Genomic DNA, 16750 nt, shown 5'->3' with positions numbered 1-16750 from the left:
TACGGCAGGTGGAATATTTCGGCATTATTTTGCTAAAATTTATTACTATTAGAATTTTCTAAGTGTCACAGGTCATCTTTGGTTGCTCCTATATGTGATTGTTCAATGTCATTGAGTTGCAAAATACAAGCTTCTGAGTTATAATACTGTATGATGCATTCGATATATATCTTTATCTTTTACTAAAATAAACTAAATTGAAAGCAATAGATACGAATTCAAAGGCTGGGCCATGTGTCATAGAGTATGGCATCAAAAATTCTTTTGCAACATTTCCCTTGGAGCAATTCCCGATTGCAGTTGATTCCATGTCTCCGAACATTTTCTCATGGAGATATCTGTTTAGCATTTTTTTTCATTGCATTGAGTAGGCATTATTTTTTAAATGGGCTGCCAACCATATTGATATACAATTATAGTAACATTTCCTATGTTTTAGGACATAGTTCGAAGTATTTATTCACTTCAATTATCTGTATTTTAAATTTTAAACTAATCTGATGTATTTGCAGGCATTTGCTGTAACTTTTTACTATTTCACCGGTTCATATATTCCAGAACCATATTTATTTGGAATAGTTATGGTATTTTGATTATTGTATTGATTTCAAATACATGAAATGTTATATTATCATCATTCTTCTAGTTTGTTTTTATGACATTATAATGTATTGTGTAAAAATGTATTATAATTTAATAAAAATGTTTAAAATTGGTGATAAAAAAATAGTTGTTCATGTATTTTAATCACTTATAATATATATCGTCTAAATAGATTTGTGGTTGTCTTGTGAAAAGCATGAAATCTAGCAGAAATACTAGATAGCCCACATGAAAAAAGACCCACAATATCATAATTTAGAGTTATAATATCTCAAATATCATATATCAAAAAAATGGTCCAATATCACGATAAGACGTGAGATCGTGTCACGTTATCTGGAAAACCATCAAAATGCGACATATTATTGCGTTGGGACCTTTTTATTGTCAATTTTATTTTTCTTTTTTTAAAAATAATTTTGGTTATCCAGGATGAAGTTACGTTCTGCACCCAAAATACAATTTAAAGTTGTGTTTTGAACTCAAAACACCACTTTAATTAGCGTTTTGAAGTTTAACAATAAAAAATGGGTAACCCAGGATAAATTAGCATTTTGGACTCAAAACACAACTTAAAATAGCGTTTCAATCCAAAACACCACTTTAAGTAAGGGTTAATTATCAAATTGGTCACTGAAGTGGGCTTAATATATCAAGTTGGCCACTGAACTGAAAACGGTATCAAGATGGTCATTAAAGTCACCATAAATATCAAATAAATACCTTGAAATATGAGTTCAAGCAATAAAAATATTATTCATAGAGTTTTACTCATCATTTTTAAATGTTACCACAAACAACTAAAAGGTTAGGATTTCTAGTATTTATGATAATATATTTAGATTTTTTCAAGTTTATTTATGTTTTATTTTTAATTAAAATAAAAAAAATAACTATATAATAAAAATAAATAATAAATAAACTTGATAAAATCTAAATATATTATCATAAATATTAGAAGTCATAACATTTTAGTTGATTGTGGCAACATTTAAAAATGATGTGTAAAACTCTATAAATAATATTTTTATTACTTGAACTCATATTTCAAGATACTTGTTTAATATTGTACGATGTTTTACGGTGACTTTAGTGACCATCTTGATATTGTTTTTAGTTGAGTGACCAACTTGATATATTAAGCTCACTTCAGTGCCTAACTAGATAATTAACCCCTTCAAGTAACGTTTTCTAACTTTAAAAAATTGAAAAAAAATATTTTTACTCAAAACGCTACATGACGTTACATTTTATATAAATACAACTTAAAGTTGCGTTTAAAGTGATATTTGACGTCATTTTTATTAAAGGTGATTTTCGGGGCGTTTATTAAAGCGATTGTGAGGGCTAACATCACCTCCACCTTGTGTTCAACACCCTTTTAGTTTTCAATAATTCTTTTTTTTAATCTGGTGCCATTTTAAAAAATATAAATTTATTAACAAATAAAAATTATATCAATATCAGTACATTATGTAATAAGTCGACGAACTCGGTGTATTTAAATTGAACGTAATACGTAAAAATGTAAAATTGGATTTTAATTTTTTTTTTTGGGCCATAAAATTGGAATTCATTAATAACTCAAATCATCCAACAATACATGATTAAATTCAGGATGAACATCTCTCACTCTCCACGCACGATCAGCTACTGAACAACTATATCTGGCCAAATAATGAGCCACTTTGTTCGCGGACCGTTTTACAAATCTAAAACTTATGTTTTTATCGTGCAAACTTGCAAACAACTCTTCCCAAGTAAGAAACACAAGAGAGGGAGCTGCGTATAGCCTGAACAACCTGCAACAACCACACTTGTACGTCCATTTTCCTTTACCCAACTTAATGCCTCTCTGATGTCAAAATCTTCTGCTAAATCAGGATTAACTTGGCCGCGTAAACATTTTGATTTTGCTTCAATTAGTGCACCTTCATGATCTCTAACTATGAATGCGTGACTATAGCAGTTTGAATCTTCAAAAATGGCCGCGTCAGAATTTATCTTAACACTATTAATCATAGGACTGTGCCCGTGCTCATCATCATCATTTTGGATCATGTAACCCATAAAATGGTCAAAAGTTCTATCTTGAACACTTTTCTATTGATTAACAATAGAGTATGCCGACTCCACCAATTATGTGATCTCCAAACTACGTTGGTTCCATACGAGTTCATTTCGGTGCTTCCAAATCATCCAGCAGACCATAACAGTGATGTGAATCTGTTTAGAATCCTGTTGTTGAAACACTAACTGTAACCACTGAGAAAAGGAGTTAAACTCTCCACTCACAAGTTGATTATGCACTCTTGCCCAGCATGTGACAGCATAAGAACATGTTACAAAAGTATGCAAAGCTGTTTCCGGAAGAAGAAGAAGAATAGTATGAATATGACTTGTAAATATAAATTAAACCAAATTGTTAATTCATTACATATCTCTCTCAGGCTAATGGGTCACAAAATAATCCAAAAATCACCGAAAGATAGTGTATTTTTTTAGCCCCTAAATTATTCATATCAATGTAATTCTTTTTAGTTTTCGCTTAATTTTAAATGTCATAGAGAGGCCTTATTTTTATAAAAAAAGATATTAAAATATATTAATCAACAAAAATAAAATAAGAAGTAGTGAATTTACAAATAAACATAAATATTAGAAAATTAATTAAAATTATAAGTAACTTAACTAAAAAGAAAACGAAGAAGAAAAGAGACTCAGCTGCGGCAATTTGAGGCGCGAGCCCAGCACAACCTGCTCAGCTCCTCTCTGACTCTCTCCCTCCCTCCAGCTCCCAGTGCCCACAGCTGCAACCCCCAATTTCTAGGTATCATATTTTGATTAATTCTTTATCTCTTTAATCTTTTTTTATCTGCTGTGATTGTGTATATAGAGATTGTTAATTGGGGGTTCCGGATTTTTCAAGAATTAGAGTTTGAACTTCGAACAATTGAATTTGTATAAAGCGATTGTTAAGTGGGTTTCCGGATTGTTAATTGCTGTCACGATATCTAGCTTACTCCTGTCTGTTAATATTATTCAACCTCTCTGTGCACACCTTAACATGAGCTAGATTACACAGGTGTTAGATTTTCTTGATTGAAGCTGCAGCTAAGCCTATAGCTGTCCGAAAAGAAAAGAGCAAATAGTAGGTTAAAGAATCTTAGTGTAAGTGTATAACAGGTCTTATATAATCGCATGACAAACAATTTTGCATGTTGCATATGCCTAGTCTTTCTGTCTACTGTTCTTCAGAACGGCAGCCTGGTCAGATTTTTTTAATTATGTGCGTGTGTTTTGAAATTCTATGATTAAATATTTGAGCCTCCTAAATCTTAGTCCTGGTTCCGCCACTGTTCTCTAAATATATTATAAACAATTTAATTTCTAATAATTTATTACATTATATTGAATGACAACTCCGACAATCATCCCTATTTGTGTTTTCTATTATTATTATTATTTTATATTAAATTTAAAATCTATTAGTAAGGAGATAATGTAAAAAGGTGGTAAAGAGTGTAAAGGGTGGGAAGTGAATATTTTATTATTAAAAATGATTAGAGAAATGTTTAGCCGTTACTTATAAATGGGGAATGAGAGAAGGATTATAACTTATTAGGGAATGATTAGAACTTTGTTAAAGTTGTGTTTTCCGTCCTATTTCTCAAAATTATAATTTAAGACATCAAATAATTAATTTGTTGGAGATACTTTTAATTTAGCTTAATTGAGTGGTGTGTTGTATACAGGCAAGTCCGCGGTCCTCATTAGAGTATAGAAGAGCAGGCATTAGGTGAGAAACACTATGACAAACATGGAGGAGGATGAACAAATAGCAACAGATAATGTAACAAACAGCACCAGCACCAACACCAACCAAACAACTTTGTATTCTCCTCTACAACTAGAGGCAGAAGACGAGTACGGAGATGATGACGGAAACGACGATGTCGGAGATGAAGAAGAAGAGGAAGAAGAAGACGATATGAGTTATAAGATGAGATTCGAAGGCGAGATGGATCCATTGGATTTCATTGAGAATGATGCCTCGGCCGTTGACAAGTATCATCAATTTCAGCGTATCGAGAATGAATATGAAGCTCTCGCTGCTCGAAAGCGTAAATCTCTCTCCACTCCTCTCTCTTCTAGGTATAAGTTCCTCTCTTATAACAATTGTTTGCTTGTCACAACTGTTCTTATCTGAGCGTATGATATCTTAATTGTTTAGTATTTAGATGAATGTATATATAAATTATTATATAGAGGAAGAAATCAGTTTTTTTTTTGAATCTACATATTCAGAGCACACAAAAGCAACTTGCATAATGGACTAGATATCGTACTTGTTAGTTTTGATTTATTTATTTCCTACTTTCGATTAGTAAGATTGTTATTAGAGTAGTAAAATAGTTGATTTGCTGAAAAAAGGAAGCTCAAGTCATTGTTAAATTGGAAGACTGTTGTATGATGAGGGAATATAAGAAACTTAATTAGATTCTTATTAACATATGATGAGCATACCAAGGTTAATTATTCAGAAATTGGGTATTGCTGTTTAGTGATGTAATGGAAGTCCAGTCGTTATATATTGCTTACAGAAATCATATGTACTTGACAAAATAGCTTTAAGATGATATTTTGATGAGGGACTATAAGACGCTGAACTGGTGGAGATAGACATGATAATAGTGTTAAGAGGCCTTGTTTGTTGGAATTTGGATTATAATTACACATTTTTTCTAGCAGAGTAACTATGAGTAATGGAGTATTATTATCGTAATATAATGGAAATTACTATTTTCATGTTATTTTAAAGTTGTTATTAATAATTATCTGACGATAAAGTTTATTATATGGTTTTCATTTAGTCCCTTCCTGTGTGGTGTTTTTGATCATAACTGAGAAAAAAAATTATGTTCTTGAGCTAGAGATCAGACCAATGTAGAGATTTAATCTTTAGCAGATATATCTGTTGTCTCCGATTGTAGAAGTTCTCTTTGCAGCAAGCTTTTATTATAGGATAAACCTCTGAATATTAGTTGTAACTTGTAACTGACCTCTTTTAATATGCTATCATTATGGTGGAAAAATTGTAGAAAGAATCGGGGTTTTTATACATATATCTTGTGGCAGCAATCCATCAAAAAAGCTTAGAAATGATGACGATCATGTAGAAACGTTTGAAGAAATAATGGAAGCAATGGCTTATAATTCAGGACGAAAACGGAGAAGGAAGGTATGTCACATGACAACCCTGTTTATTAATTGATTCGATGAAGCTAACTATTGGCTTGGTGCCTCCAAACCCAATAACTCTGAAAGAGTGGCATGAATTGTTTTCCTTAGGAATTTTTTTATTCATTTTGTACTATTTGTGTTTATATTTAGTGTCTATTGTCTAGTCTTGTACACGGACTTTGAGGTTATCTCTATCGGGAAAATTAGAAAAGAACTTTGGGATTGTAGGAACCGGAAAACATGCTGTGTTTAATTATTTCTATTATGAGACTGCTCAGAGATCCATCTCCTGTCATAAGTTTCTCCATTGAGCTCTAAATCGCATCTGCTTTAAGACATGAAGCTAGGAAATTTTAATCATGGTTCTCCTCAGTACTTCTGTTGTAGCCTTTCTCTGTTGTCTAGAAATTGACTTAGGAAAAACAATTATTCCTCGGTAGTTTGTGTAGATAGCTTGTAAGTTATAAGAGTTTAGCTGAAGGTTTTGCTTACACAGTGTCTCTCACTTATCTGCTACAACTGGTGTCAGTATGCAGTATGTCAGTATTGATTTACTAATGCTTCATTTTAAGTAATTGTATGCGGCATGATAATGCTACTAGCAACTTTTGTAATTCGTAGTTGTCTGCAGATTACTTTTTATTATAGCTCCCAGTGATGGAAGTACTATTTGAACAACTTTGTACGTTCATATTTTTGCTTTGCTCTGTACCTTCGACCATCAATAGATACTTCTATAATCTTTTTCTTACGCTTAAGGTTTATCTTCAATTTTCTGCAATACAGCAGCCTGCTTACAGTTTCTCAGGAGTCTTAATGAACAATATAATTCTTTTTGCTCTGATTAATATTCTGCAGAACAAGAAGAAAGGTAGGAGAAGGGGATCAAAGAAAAAAGTTAATCCAGTAGTGGCACGAAAGCTTGGTGAAGCTACACTTCATTATTCGAATGAACGTTATGAAGAAGTATGTGGGCTAAATTGTCTAAATTGATTTTTTGGTTCCTGTATTAATTGCACCTAGACTTTATGTTTTGATTTTAATATGGGTGTGTAACTGGTGATATAGGGCATATGTATCCTTGTCCTAAGCTCCGGGCTTTATCAACTATCAAAATAATGTAATTGATCCTTCATAGGTCACTTCCAAAGTACTAGTGTTATATATTATATATATGTTCTCGTATCATATGAAACAAACTTTTAGTTTGTTTTTCTTTCTTTATCTAATTCGGTTCTTCTAAGCTGCAGCATTTTTATTTTTGTTGAAAATTCACTTAATTGTCTAATATATGCATTTTCGTCTCAACTCATCCCGTGTATATTGTGGTTTGTTTGAATGGGGAGACAAGTTTTTGTTCCTTTTAATGTGTCCAACTTTAAAATTTTCGTTATAATTAGGTCTTACTTATGTATGTTTACTCTTATATGCCACTTCTATATATTTGTATCGTCAGTTTCATAAATGCTAAATGATGAAATGATATGTTACAGTAGGTCATTAGAATTGCTTAGGTTTTGATAATATTATCTTGCTGACTTGTATCCTTTTTTCTTAATTTCTCAATTAGATTGTTATTCAACTTGTATGATGTAGGCCAGATGTCTTTTAAAAGAAGTTATTCGGCTTGATCCTTATCTGCCTGACCCTTATTACAAGCTTGGCCTCGTCTATGAGCAACTTAAAGATAAAAAGAAGCAAATGGGTTGCTACATGCTTGCTGCCCATTCGTCACCAAAGGATGGATCTCTCTGGAAACTTCTTGTTCTATTGTCTGTGTAAGTTTAGCCAAAGCCTTTGACAGTTTGACTGATTATCCTATTTGAAATCTAGTTCCATATCAATTATTTTTCTTTATCTCATCTTATTGCCTATATTAGCATTTAAAAAACAAGTGATTATAAGAACATAATTTTTTTTGGGCAAATGTGATCAGTAGTTAATTTTCTAGAAAAGCGTAAACGAAGTAAAGTTTACTGGGATAGAGTTAATGAGTAAAAATATTGATCAGGAAAATTTGACCATGTCTTAATCATTGAGATTCGTGAATAATGAAGTATCTTTTTTTTTTTTTTTTTAAACTTTGAAGTCTTTAATGACTATACTGCAGAATTGCACGACCATGTGTAACATTCGGATTTATACTTTCGAACTGTTTAGGATTGATTGGTCTTAATATGACGATTGTGATGCTTTTACAGAGAGTCTCCGAGATAATTTGGTTAATATTTTAAGAAGCAAGTGGTGGTTGTCAGTTTGATGTTGCTATTAGTGACTATTACAGTCAGTCAAGATAACATTTGTGTATCTAGTAAATTGTTGTAGTGTGTTAATTTTTTCGCTCCTATTAATAGCTAACAAACTGGAATATATGCAGAGAAGAAGGTAATAATGAACAGGCTATGTATTGCCTTTCCAAAGCTATTACAGCCGATCCTCAAGATCTCAGCCTTAGGTTTGACCGTGCTTCACTTTATGTTGAGCTGGGTGATTATCTAAAGGCTGCTGAATCGTATGAGCAAATTTCGCGGCTCCGTCCTGAACTTGTTGAAGCGGAGCTCCGCCCTGAACTTGTTGAAGCACTGAAAAAGGCCACAAAGGTCAACTTCGCCTCTTTTCTTATAATCTCCATTTAAGCATTATAAGTTTGCATCATTTGAGTATTTTGTTATGGTTCTATATTAAAGCGCATTTTAGAGAACCTCACTCAGTCTTACTTAATGAATGCTCATTCAACAAATATGTTTTAGGTATTTTTGTTCTAATGACTTTTATATATTTATGCAACTTAAAGGCTACAGAACAGTACATTTTCCCCATTATTAGTATGTTCGTTTTTCCTTCCAGTCACTGCATGCTTGCTTATTTTCTTTCATCTTTGGCATCTTTATTTCAGATTTTGTTGTTGATTTAGAGTCTAAAATAATTGTTAGAAAGGGTTTTTCATTTTTTGGTGTTGTCAGATATATTTGTTTGTTAATATTATTTGTCTGTGTATGGCCTTCAGTTTTGCTTGAAGCTAACTACTACCATTCTCTTTCAGTTATATCAAAAATGCGGTCAGCGTGAACGTGCTGTTAGTATTCTGGAGGAGTACGTTAAACGTAATCAAACTGAAGCTGAAATCAGCATTATTTATCTTCTAGTATCAATGCTCATCGAAGGCAGAGCATATATCAAGGCTCTGAATCATATTGAGCATGCACAACAGGTGTATTGTGCCGGCAAAGAATTTCCATTACCTTTAACTATTAAAGCAGGAGTGTGTCAGGCTCACCTCGGAAATCTTGAAAAAGCAGAGGTTTGTTACTTTACATATATATATATATATATATATATATATATATATATATATATAGAGAGAGAGAGAGAGAGAGAGAGAGAGACACACACACACACAGTTGCAGGTTAAAGAAAAAATTAATTTACTTTAATGTAAGCATGTTAAATTGAAGTTGTGGCGGTGAAGGTGTAAGGTTTTTGTATATTGAAAGAACTTAGCTTTTGAGTCTTGAGTTTTTTCTGTTCCTTACTTCAATCTTTTGAAGAATGTGATAATAGCTCTCTACTTATACTTGACAAGGATGTCTAGGCTATTTTTTGTGTCTTGCAAAGGGGCAATGCATGTGATCGTCCACAAATAGTCACTGAAGTTGCTGATTCATTGGCAAATCTTAAACACTATGAACTTGCATTGAAGTACTATATGATGTTAGAAGCAATTGGCGACAATGACAGCGTAAGAATGATAAAATCCCCTCTCATTGTATTTGCATTATATCAAATGATTGTAATTACTAAAAATTTTCATTCTGCATGCTTTAGTTGCCAACTGACTATAATTTTTAGTTAGTCTACTATGTCTTGGAATTGATTAAGGATCGGATGAGAACAATTATTATGGCTGAGTGTTCAAGTTCTTACATGTATATTAGTTAGAATTTTTGTTATAAATATGTATTTTAAATAGCAATGACACATTTATGACATTATGAAGTTGAGTTGAACTATGATGAAACTAAATCATTGTTATATGGTGTTAACATGGCAACGATATGCCCTGGCACTATAAATACAAAATGATATTCTTTTGCCCATGTCCTTTTACCCTTGCCAACATCTGATTATTCTTGCCTTCACATCTGTTTTGTTATTGCCTGTATATCTGTTATATTCCTTGTCTGTCTTAAATCCTGCAGTGATAATGTTTTAGCATTTTGTAACTGGCTTTTATCTAACATCAAGTTTCCAACCCCCCAAGATGTTGAAATCCTATGTTCACTTTAAATGTACTGGCAAGTTCATGAGCTTTTCTCGTGATGTACTTATTGTGTTATGGTTAACTTGAAAATTTTAGTTCAATCAAGTCTCACTTAATAATTATTTTGCAGGGTGTTCTATATTCAAGGATAGCAGAATGTAACTTACATCTAGGCGATCGACTACGATCAATTGAGTACTACTATAAAGGTATCATGCATGGGTGGTATCCTATTCAATTGGCCTCATTTGACGTAACATGTTTAAGACCCTGCACGATTATTCTCTCTATGCAATTTAATGGTCTGCCATCGCTAATAAAAATGAAATCACATACAACACCAGAACACCTTGACACAAAGTAACCGCGATTATTAATCTACAAATACCTGTAGCATTTTTTTGTCAATCACCAAGAAAGCAGCGACAATAGGGGGTTACCAAAGGGCTCCTGCTCTTGTTGTACTGTCCTCACATCTAGAAGGTTTGAGGGTTCAAGTCTTCTCAGATGTAAAGAGGGTCAATTGACTAAAAACCAGCAAGGTATGCAAGCAATTTTAAAATCAGCTCTGATGTAGGAAAGTGAAATTGATTGGTGAAAGGATAATTCTCTCTCCCAACATGGGTGTATATGTACTGTTGTAAATTGGCAATGAAGAGCATGATTTAGGTTGTAATCAAGCCACACAATTGGGCTTGTAACATAATAACATTATCTGCGTTCTATTTAGATTTTGCTGTCTTTTGGTAAGATTCTGCCATAGAATATTTATATAAAAATGCATGTAGACAATTTACAACTTTTGTGGTGCTAAAATCTGGCGTTAAGATATTAATTGTTTCTAGTTTGTTTCATTTTTAGCTCTGCCTAAACTCAATGACAGTGTTGATACACGGCTAAAGCTAGCATCGCTTCTTCTGGAGGAAAGCAAAGACGACGAAGCCATAAGTATACTTTGTCCTCCTACTGATCATGGTATGCTTTATTACAGTATTCGTGGCTCTCGTAATCTGCCTATATTGTTAATGACATTTTGCTTATGAGCTTCAGAGTGTACATATGAACACAACTTGGACAAACCCGAACTATGGTGGACAAATTTCACTATAAAGCTAAAGCTTTCCCAGATCTACAAAGATAGAGGATCCTTGGACTCCTTTGTCGATACAATATATCCCTGTGTTCGGAAGTCATTTCTTGAGGCTATTCAACAAAAGGTAATACAAGAAAACATAATTATATCGAACATTATCTAAGTTGTGTTAGCTCAGTGGAAGCTGTTTTTTGAGATAGTGGAGTCAAAGCAGCATTTTGCTTTGGGCATCAATATATCTCACTAATTTTAGGAAGTATACATTAAGAGATACAGGCTATTAAGATTCTTGACTAAAGTTGCCCCCTGTGTGCGAAATGAAATGAGGGACTTCTTGAACTATACACTTTATGAGGAAAATGATGAGAAGTTATTGAAAAAAAAAAAAGAATTGTCAGCAACTTGAAACTCACTTGATGAGGAAAAATGATGAAAATCTTGGCAAAAAAAAGAACTGTCAGCAACTTAAAATTTTCAGAAATTTGTATTTCTTCTTAATAAACTATATAATTTTTCTTAGGCCCAGTTTAACTTTGAAATTAGTGGGAATCCTGGTTTGAACTGTATATGTGATCTCTGAATCATTTGGAATCCTTATTTTGAACTGCAACTTGTACTTTTTTTTATAACAGCTCAATTCTACACTCATGAACTTTTACAATATATGAAGCCAGCCTGCAGCTAAAATATTGTTTATCCGTCAATTACCATGACGTCATCAAACAGAATGATATATATACTCAATTTAGTGGTTTAAATGATATGTTTTTTTAATGGGTGGTCTAGATGAGATTTTTGGACAGAATGAGTGGCCCGTTTGATATAAAACCTCTTCCTGAATGGCTAAACCTTAGTTTATTAGCAAGATTAGTATACCTTAGTTGCACATAATGTGCAGTAGAGCTTTTGAAGATGTTTTGCTGAATCAGATGATCATCTATAGATCTAAGTTAATTAACACGAATGATATGTTTTTTGGAAGTATATTTAGTAAAACACAGCATGAAATTATATCTTGGCGTTTAAGAACAGTTACATAAGGAGATTTAGAGGAATTTTCCCTGTAATACTTTTATTAATTTTACTGTTAAAGCGTTTACTATATTGCTGCTTTCATTCATGGACAATTATGCATCTTTTATAGGATAGAGCAAAGAGAAAGTTAACAAGAAGTGAATTGTTTGAAAGAGCCAAAGTGCTAGACAATCGTCAAAACGATAATGTATTCCATGGCTTTAGACCTATGGCGTCAACGTCGGATTTGTAAGAATTCCACTAATTCTTATTCTTTTCCATGATATTTATCATTACTAATTTTACTTGTGTAGTTGAAGCTTTTATAGAAATCACAGATTTTTGAAGTTGATATATCAACCTTCATCTCTACTCGATTTTTTCAAGTAATATATGTGATTTGTAAATGTGAACGGCTTACGTTTAGTTTTCTTAAACTTATGTATTATGCTTATTATGACAATACAACTTTTGGGTTGCTTTCAATTATTTTCATACCATGCAGTGAACTCGAATCTACTTGATATGTTGTTTGATACAAATTTCAAGAGATACCTTTAAAAGCTGCGGTAAGAGTTCTTAAATCGTGCAGCATCTAATGGAATATGAGCTCCTTATATGAGTCTTCTGACAATGTTTAAATTTCTTTTTAATGAAAATCCGTAGTATATTTTGAATCTGGTAATCTATGACATGTAGGTAATTTTTGATTTGCGATTTATTGTGTATAATATTTGCCCATAACATATGGATATGGAGATGTAGTAGATACCTGCACCCAAGTCCATAACATAGATGTAGGATGTAAGAAGCTTTATTTTGTATAATTTTTTCCAAAAAAAGCTGCATGTCTAATCTTTGTTACTTTTTTTCATATATTAACATACTACGCCACTGTCCAGAATTCGATCTGGTTTTATTTCTGCATTTTACCCACATTCTCCCGGAGCAAGTGCTAACTAATACCTCTATGTGGCAATACTTTAGAACAAAAGCTACCAGAGCAAAGAAGTTGCTTCAAAAGAAAGAAGCATTAAGGGAAGAAAAAAGAGCTGCTGCATTGGCTGCAGGAGTTGAATATAAAAGCGATGAATCAGATGTTGAACCTCCTGTAAGAATTTTTAATTGTTATACTTGTGGCTGGATACTCAAGCTCCTGAATATAGTGGTAGAATTTCTTCTTGTCCATATAGTATAGCTACATTTTGTGATTTTTGAGTGCTATATTTGATGCAGCAAGTCACAAGGAGACGTCCTCTGCCGAATCTCCTGGTAGACGAGGAATATCATTGCCTCATAATAGATGTTAGTGTTGCATCCTTCCTTTTTCCATTTTTCTCATTTTTGCATTTGTTAATTATCATTTTATGTACTTGCCATCATTTGCTGCTTTGTTTATCATATATGCTTTCATTAACTTGCCTAGTGATTCTTTTCTGAAGCTGCTGCTTCTCCTTTTTAACCCAGAGACTTGCTAGTAGCATTTTCTTACCAGTCTTTGGTTTTGTCTTATTCTTCATAGTTATGCAAGTCACTTGCATCTCTTCAAAAATACTGGGAAGCACTTGAAATCATTGATATTAGTCTGAAATTGGCATGTAGCACTCTCTCTGTAGAGAGGAAGGAGGAGCTTCGGTCCATTGGAGCTCGTAAGTTCGGTTGTGTGAAATTTATATATGTTCTTTCTCCTTGTCACCCTCATTTTAGTATTATTACATTTAACAAATACATTTTACCTCATTTATGTAATAATAAAGTGAGGTGGAACACTTTGTTAACTACATTAAAGCATTTTCTCAATGTTGGTGTAGAAATAGCCTATAATATCGGTGATCCTTCGCATGGATGGGATTGTGCACGATACATAGTCAATCAGCATCCATACAGCTTCGCTGCATGGAACTGTTACTACAAAGTAATTTCGAGGTAAAAAGAGTTAAATTCTAGTTATGTAAAGCAAGTTTATTTTTGTTGCCCTGGTCTGTGATGCCCTGGTCTGGGGGTGATCAAGGGTTGTATTCTGTATCTTACCTCTACCTACTTAACTTTTATATTGCACTTGGTAGCTTTTTTAAAAACGACTCGTTTGTTAGTTATTCGCCAATTGAAACAGTGGAATGCAACTACTGCTGACCGTAATCTCGTGATGATACCACTAAGTGGGGATGTACAGGGTTTGGATACAGACCAAACCAAATCAAGCCTGATTCGTTTTGTTTTTGTACAGTTCAACTGAAAAGAAACCCCGATATTAAGTTGGGGTAATAATTGCCCAACCTATATAGGTTGGGTTGGTTAAGGGTCCCAAACCAACTTACAATTAGTAGAGTTGGGTTATACAATTTTTAAAAATGAATGGGTTGATATTCTCTAGGCTGAATTAATTGGTTTGGGTTGGAAAATTGTCTCTAACCCGACCGCCGTACAACCTATACCATTAATGGTAAGGAGTGTTGAGCACATGACCTCTACAGGAGCAGAGGTAAGGGGTATTGGTGGATCAACCGGTACATCCACTTTATATTAAATCTTGGTTTCCACTAGTGTACGTTCTAAATGTCAGTTCTAAGTTTTATTCTTCTAGTATGATATGCTCAAATGTTATGATGAGTCGCACATGCCTAAGCTGAGAGACGTTAATGTGGTCTTTGACACCACTTTAATATTACGGAGAAATATTTTATTATATTGGCAGTTCAGCTACATAGTAGGTTTATAAAGGAATTCATATTATTTGACATTATGCTATAGTGATGCGTTTGTATACTAGAAGGTATGTATTGGCACCCCTGCAGCTGGAGATTCTTATAGCTATCTGTTTTATAATAGGCTGGATAATAGGTATTCGAAGCACGGCAAGTTCCTTCATTCTATGCGAGTAAAACACAAAGATTGCGTACCTCCGTATATTATATTCGGCCATCAGCTTACTATGATCAGTCAGCATCAGGCAGCTGCAAAAGATTATTTAGAAGCTTATAAACTGATGCCAGACAATCCCTTGATCAATTTATGTGTAGGTATGATTCTTTTGCACGGGATCTTTGCAACATGTTGCTTTATTCGATTAACACTCATAGAGCAAAAGTAAGAGAGAACTTTGTTATACTGTGTTTCACAGGTTCTGCCTTAATTAACTTAGCCCTTGGTCATAGACTCCAGAACAAACATCAATGTGTCATGCAAGGCTTGGCATTCCTCTTTAAGAATTTGCTACTTTCTGAAAACAGCCAGGTATGCTTTGTGATGCTCATCTGAATGCAACTTTTCACTTCTTTGTACGGCAGGTGGACTATTTCGGCATTCTTTTGCTAAGAATTCATTACTATTAGAACATTTTTAAGTGTCACAGGTCATCTTTGGTTGCTCCTATATGTGATTGTTTCATGTCATTGAGTTGCAAAATACAAGCTTCTGAGTTATAATACTGTATGATGCATTCAATATATATCTTTATCTTTTACTAAAATGAACTTAATTGAAAGCAATAGATACGAATTCAAGGCTAGGCCATGTGTCCAAGCAGTTATATAGAACAAAGGCAACATAAGGTGGGATCAAGTATGGCCTCAAAAATACCTTTGCAACATTTCCCGATCGTAGTTGATTCCATGTCTCCGAACTTCTTTCCCATGGGGATATCTGTCTAGTATTATATTGCTCGCTCTTGTTTAAATATTGCTGCCTGCATACTCAGATATCTTGGAAATTTTCGTTTTCATCTATCTACTAGATTGGAACGAAGACTTGAATGTGTGGTTAGTATTGCGAAGTTCTGATATTTCCCATCCTCTCTTGCAGGAAGCATTATACAACATAGCTCGTGCATATCACCACGTGGGTCTTGTTACCCTTGCTGCTACATTTTATGAGAAGGTGCTTGCAATACGTGAAAAAGACTACCCAATACCTAAGCTACCTAATGAGAATCAAGATGGTGTCGAGAGTCGGAAGCCAGGATACTGTGACCTTGGTAGAGAGGCTGCATACAATCTACATTTAATATATAAGAGTAGTGGAGCAGTTGATCTTGCTAGGCAGGTGTTAAAAGATCACTGCTCATTTTGAATATGAACTCTACATTGCAGACACTGGGTTCTGTTTTACATTTATTTTAATGGATGTTTGCAGAACTATTGTTTAATACTAGTTCATATATCTTATACAGTAATAATCGGAACTTTTGATCATTATGGATGTTGTAACTAGGTGCTTTAGGCCGCTTAACATGTCTTTACCAACTAAATCTTGCCTCGTTTTGTGCATGCTTCTCTAAAAACCGAAATGCATATTTTTCATTGCATTTAGTAATTAAGTAGGCATTATTTTTTTATTTCGAAATGGTCTGCCGACCATATTGATATAACATTATAATAACATATCCTATGTTTTAGGACATAGTTCGAAATATTTACCCACTTCAATTATCTTTATTTTAAATGTTAAACTGATCTAATGTAATTGTAGGCATGCCAGACAAAACTCACCGGCACAGTAGCTATGAAACACAACAGAAACCTCAGAACAGGGACGGA

The 16750-nt window shown here is 33.5% G+C and overlaps 1 protein-coding gene across 5 annotated transcripts; it reads left to right on the top strand.

Annotated features, from left to right (window-relative positions):
• The first annotated feature begins 3303 nt into the window (after window positions 1-3303).
• On the top strand, window positions 3304-16408 carry LOC108204549 (uncharacterized). Of its 5 annotated transcripts, XM_064093067.1 has the most exons (20): window positions 3310-3433; window positions 3689-3785; window positions 4356-4727; window positions 5706-5845; window positions 6706-6813; window positions 7444-7625; window positions 8225-8447; window positions 8891-9148; window positions 9440-9586; window positions 10239-10317; window positions 10970-11083; window positions 11159-11325; window positions 12346-12464; window positions 13203-13326; window positions 13452-13520; window positions 13738-13864; window positions 14027-14141; window positions 15045-15235; window positions 15337-15449; window positions 16017-16408. In XM_064093067.1, exons 3-20 carry the CDS (start codon window positions 4415-4417, stop codon window positions 16281-16283), a joined length of 2856 nt encoding a protein of 951 aa, XP_063949137.1. In that variant the 5' UTR covers window positions 3310-3433; window positions 3689-3785; window positions 4356-4414; the 3' UTR covers window positions 16284-16408. The 5 variants fall into 5 exon arrangements, with proteins under 5 accessions (XP_017229536.1, XP_017229537.1, XP_063949137.1 ...); XM_017374047.2 differs by lacking the exon at window positions 3689-3785 and having other exon boundaries at window positions 3304-3433; window positions 4359-4727; XM_017374048.2 differs by lacking the exon at window positions 3689-3785 and having other exon boundaries at window positions 3304-3433; window positions 4359-4758; window positions 5743-5845.
• The last annotated feature ends 342 nt before the right edge of the window (window positions 16409-16750 follow it).

This window comes from Daucus carota, chromosome 1 (genome assembly GCF_001625215.2).
Source record: "Daucus carota subsp. sativus chromosome 1, DH1 v3.0, whole genome shotgun sequence".
In the NCBI taxonomy this organism is placed as follows: Eukaryota; Viridiplantae; Streptophyta; class Magnoliopsida; order Apiales; family Apiaceae; genus Daucus; species Daucus carota.
Note: the sequence above shows the minus strand (reverse complement) of the source record. Positions and strands in the feature narration are given on the sequence as shown.

Coding starts and splice junctions, on each gene's coding strand:
- LOC108204549 (XM_017374047.2), top strand. CDS start 4,415: ATGACAAACATGGAGGAGGATGAACAAATAGCAACAGATAATGTAACA. Junction 9,149..9,439: donor GAAATCTTGAAAAAGCAGAG/GTTTGTTACTTT, acceptor AAGGATGTCTAG/GCTATTTTTTGTGTCTTGCA. Junction 13,865..14,026: donor GCTTCGGTCCATTGGAGCTC/GTAAGTTCGGTT, acceptor ATGTTGGTGTAG/AAATAGCCTATAATATCGGT.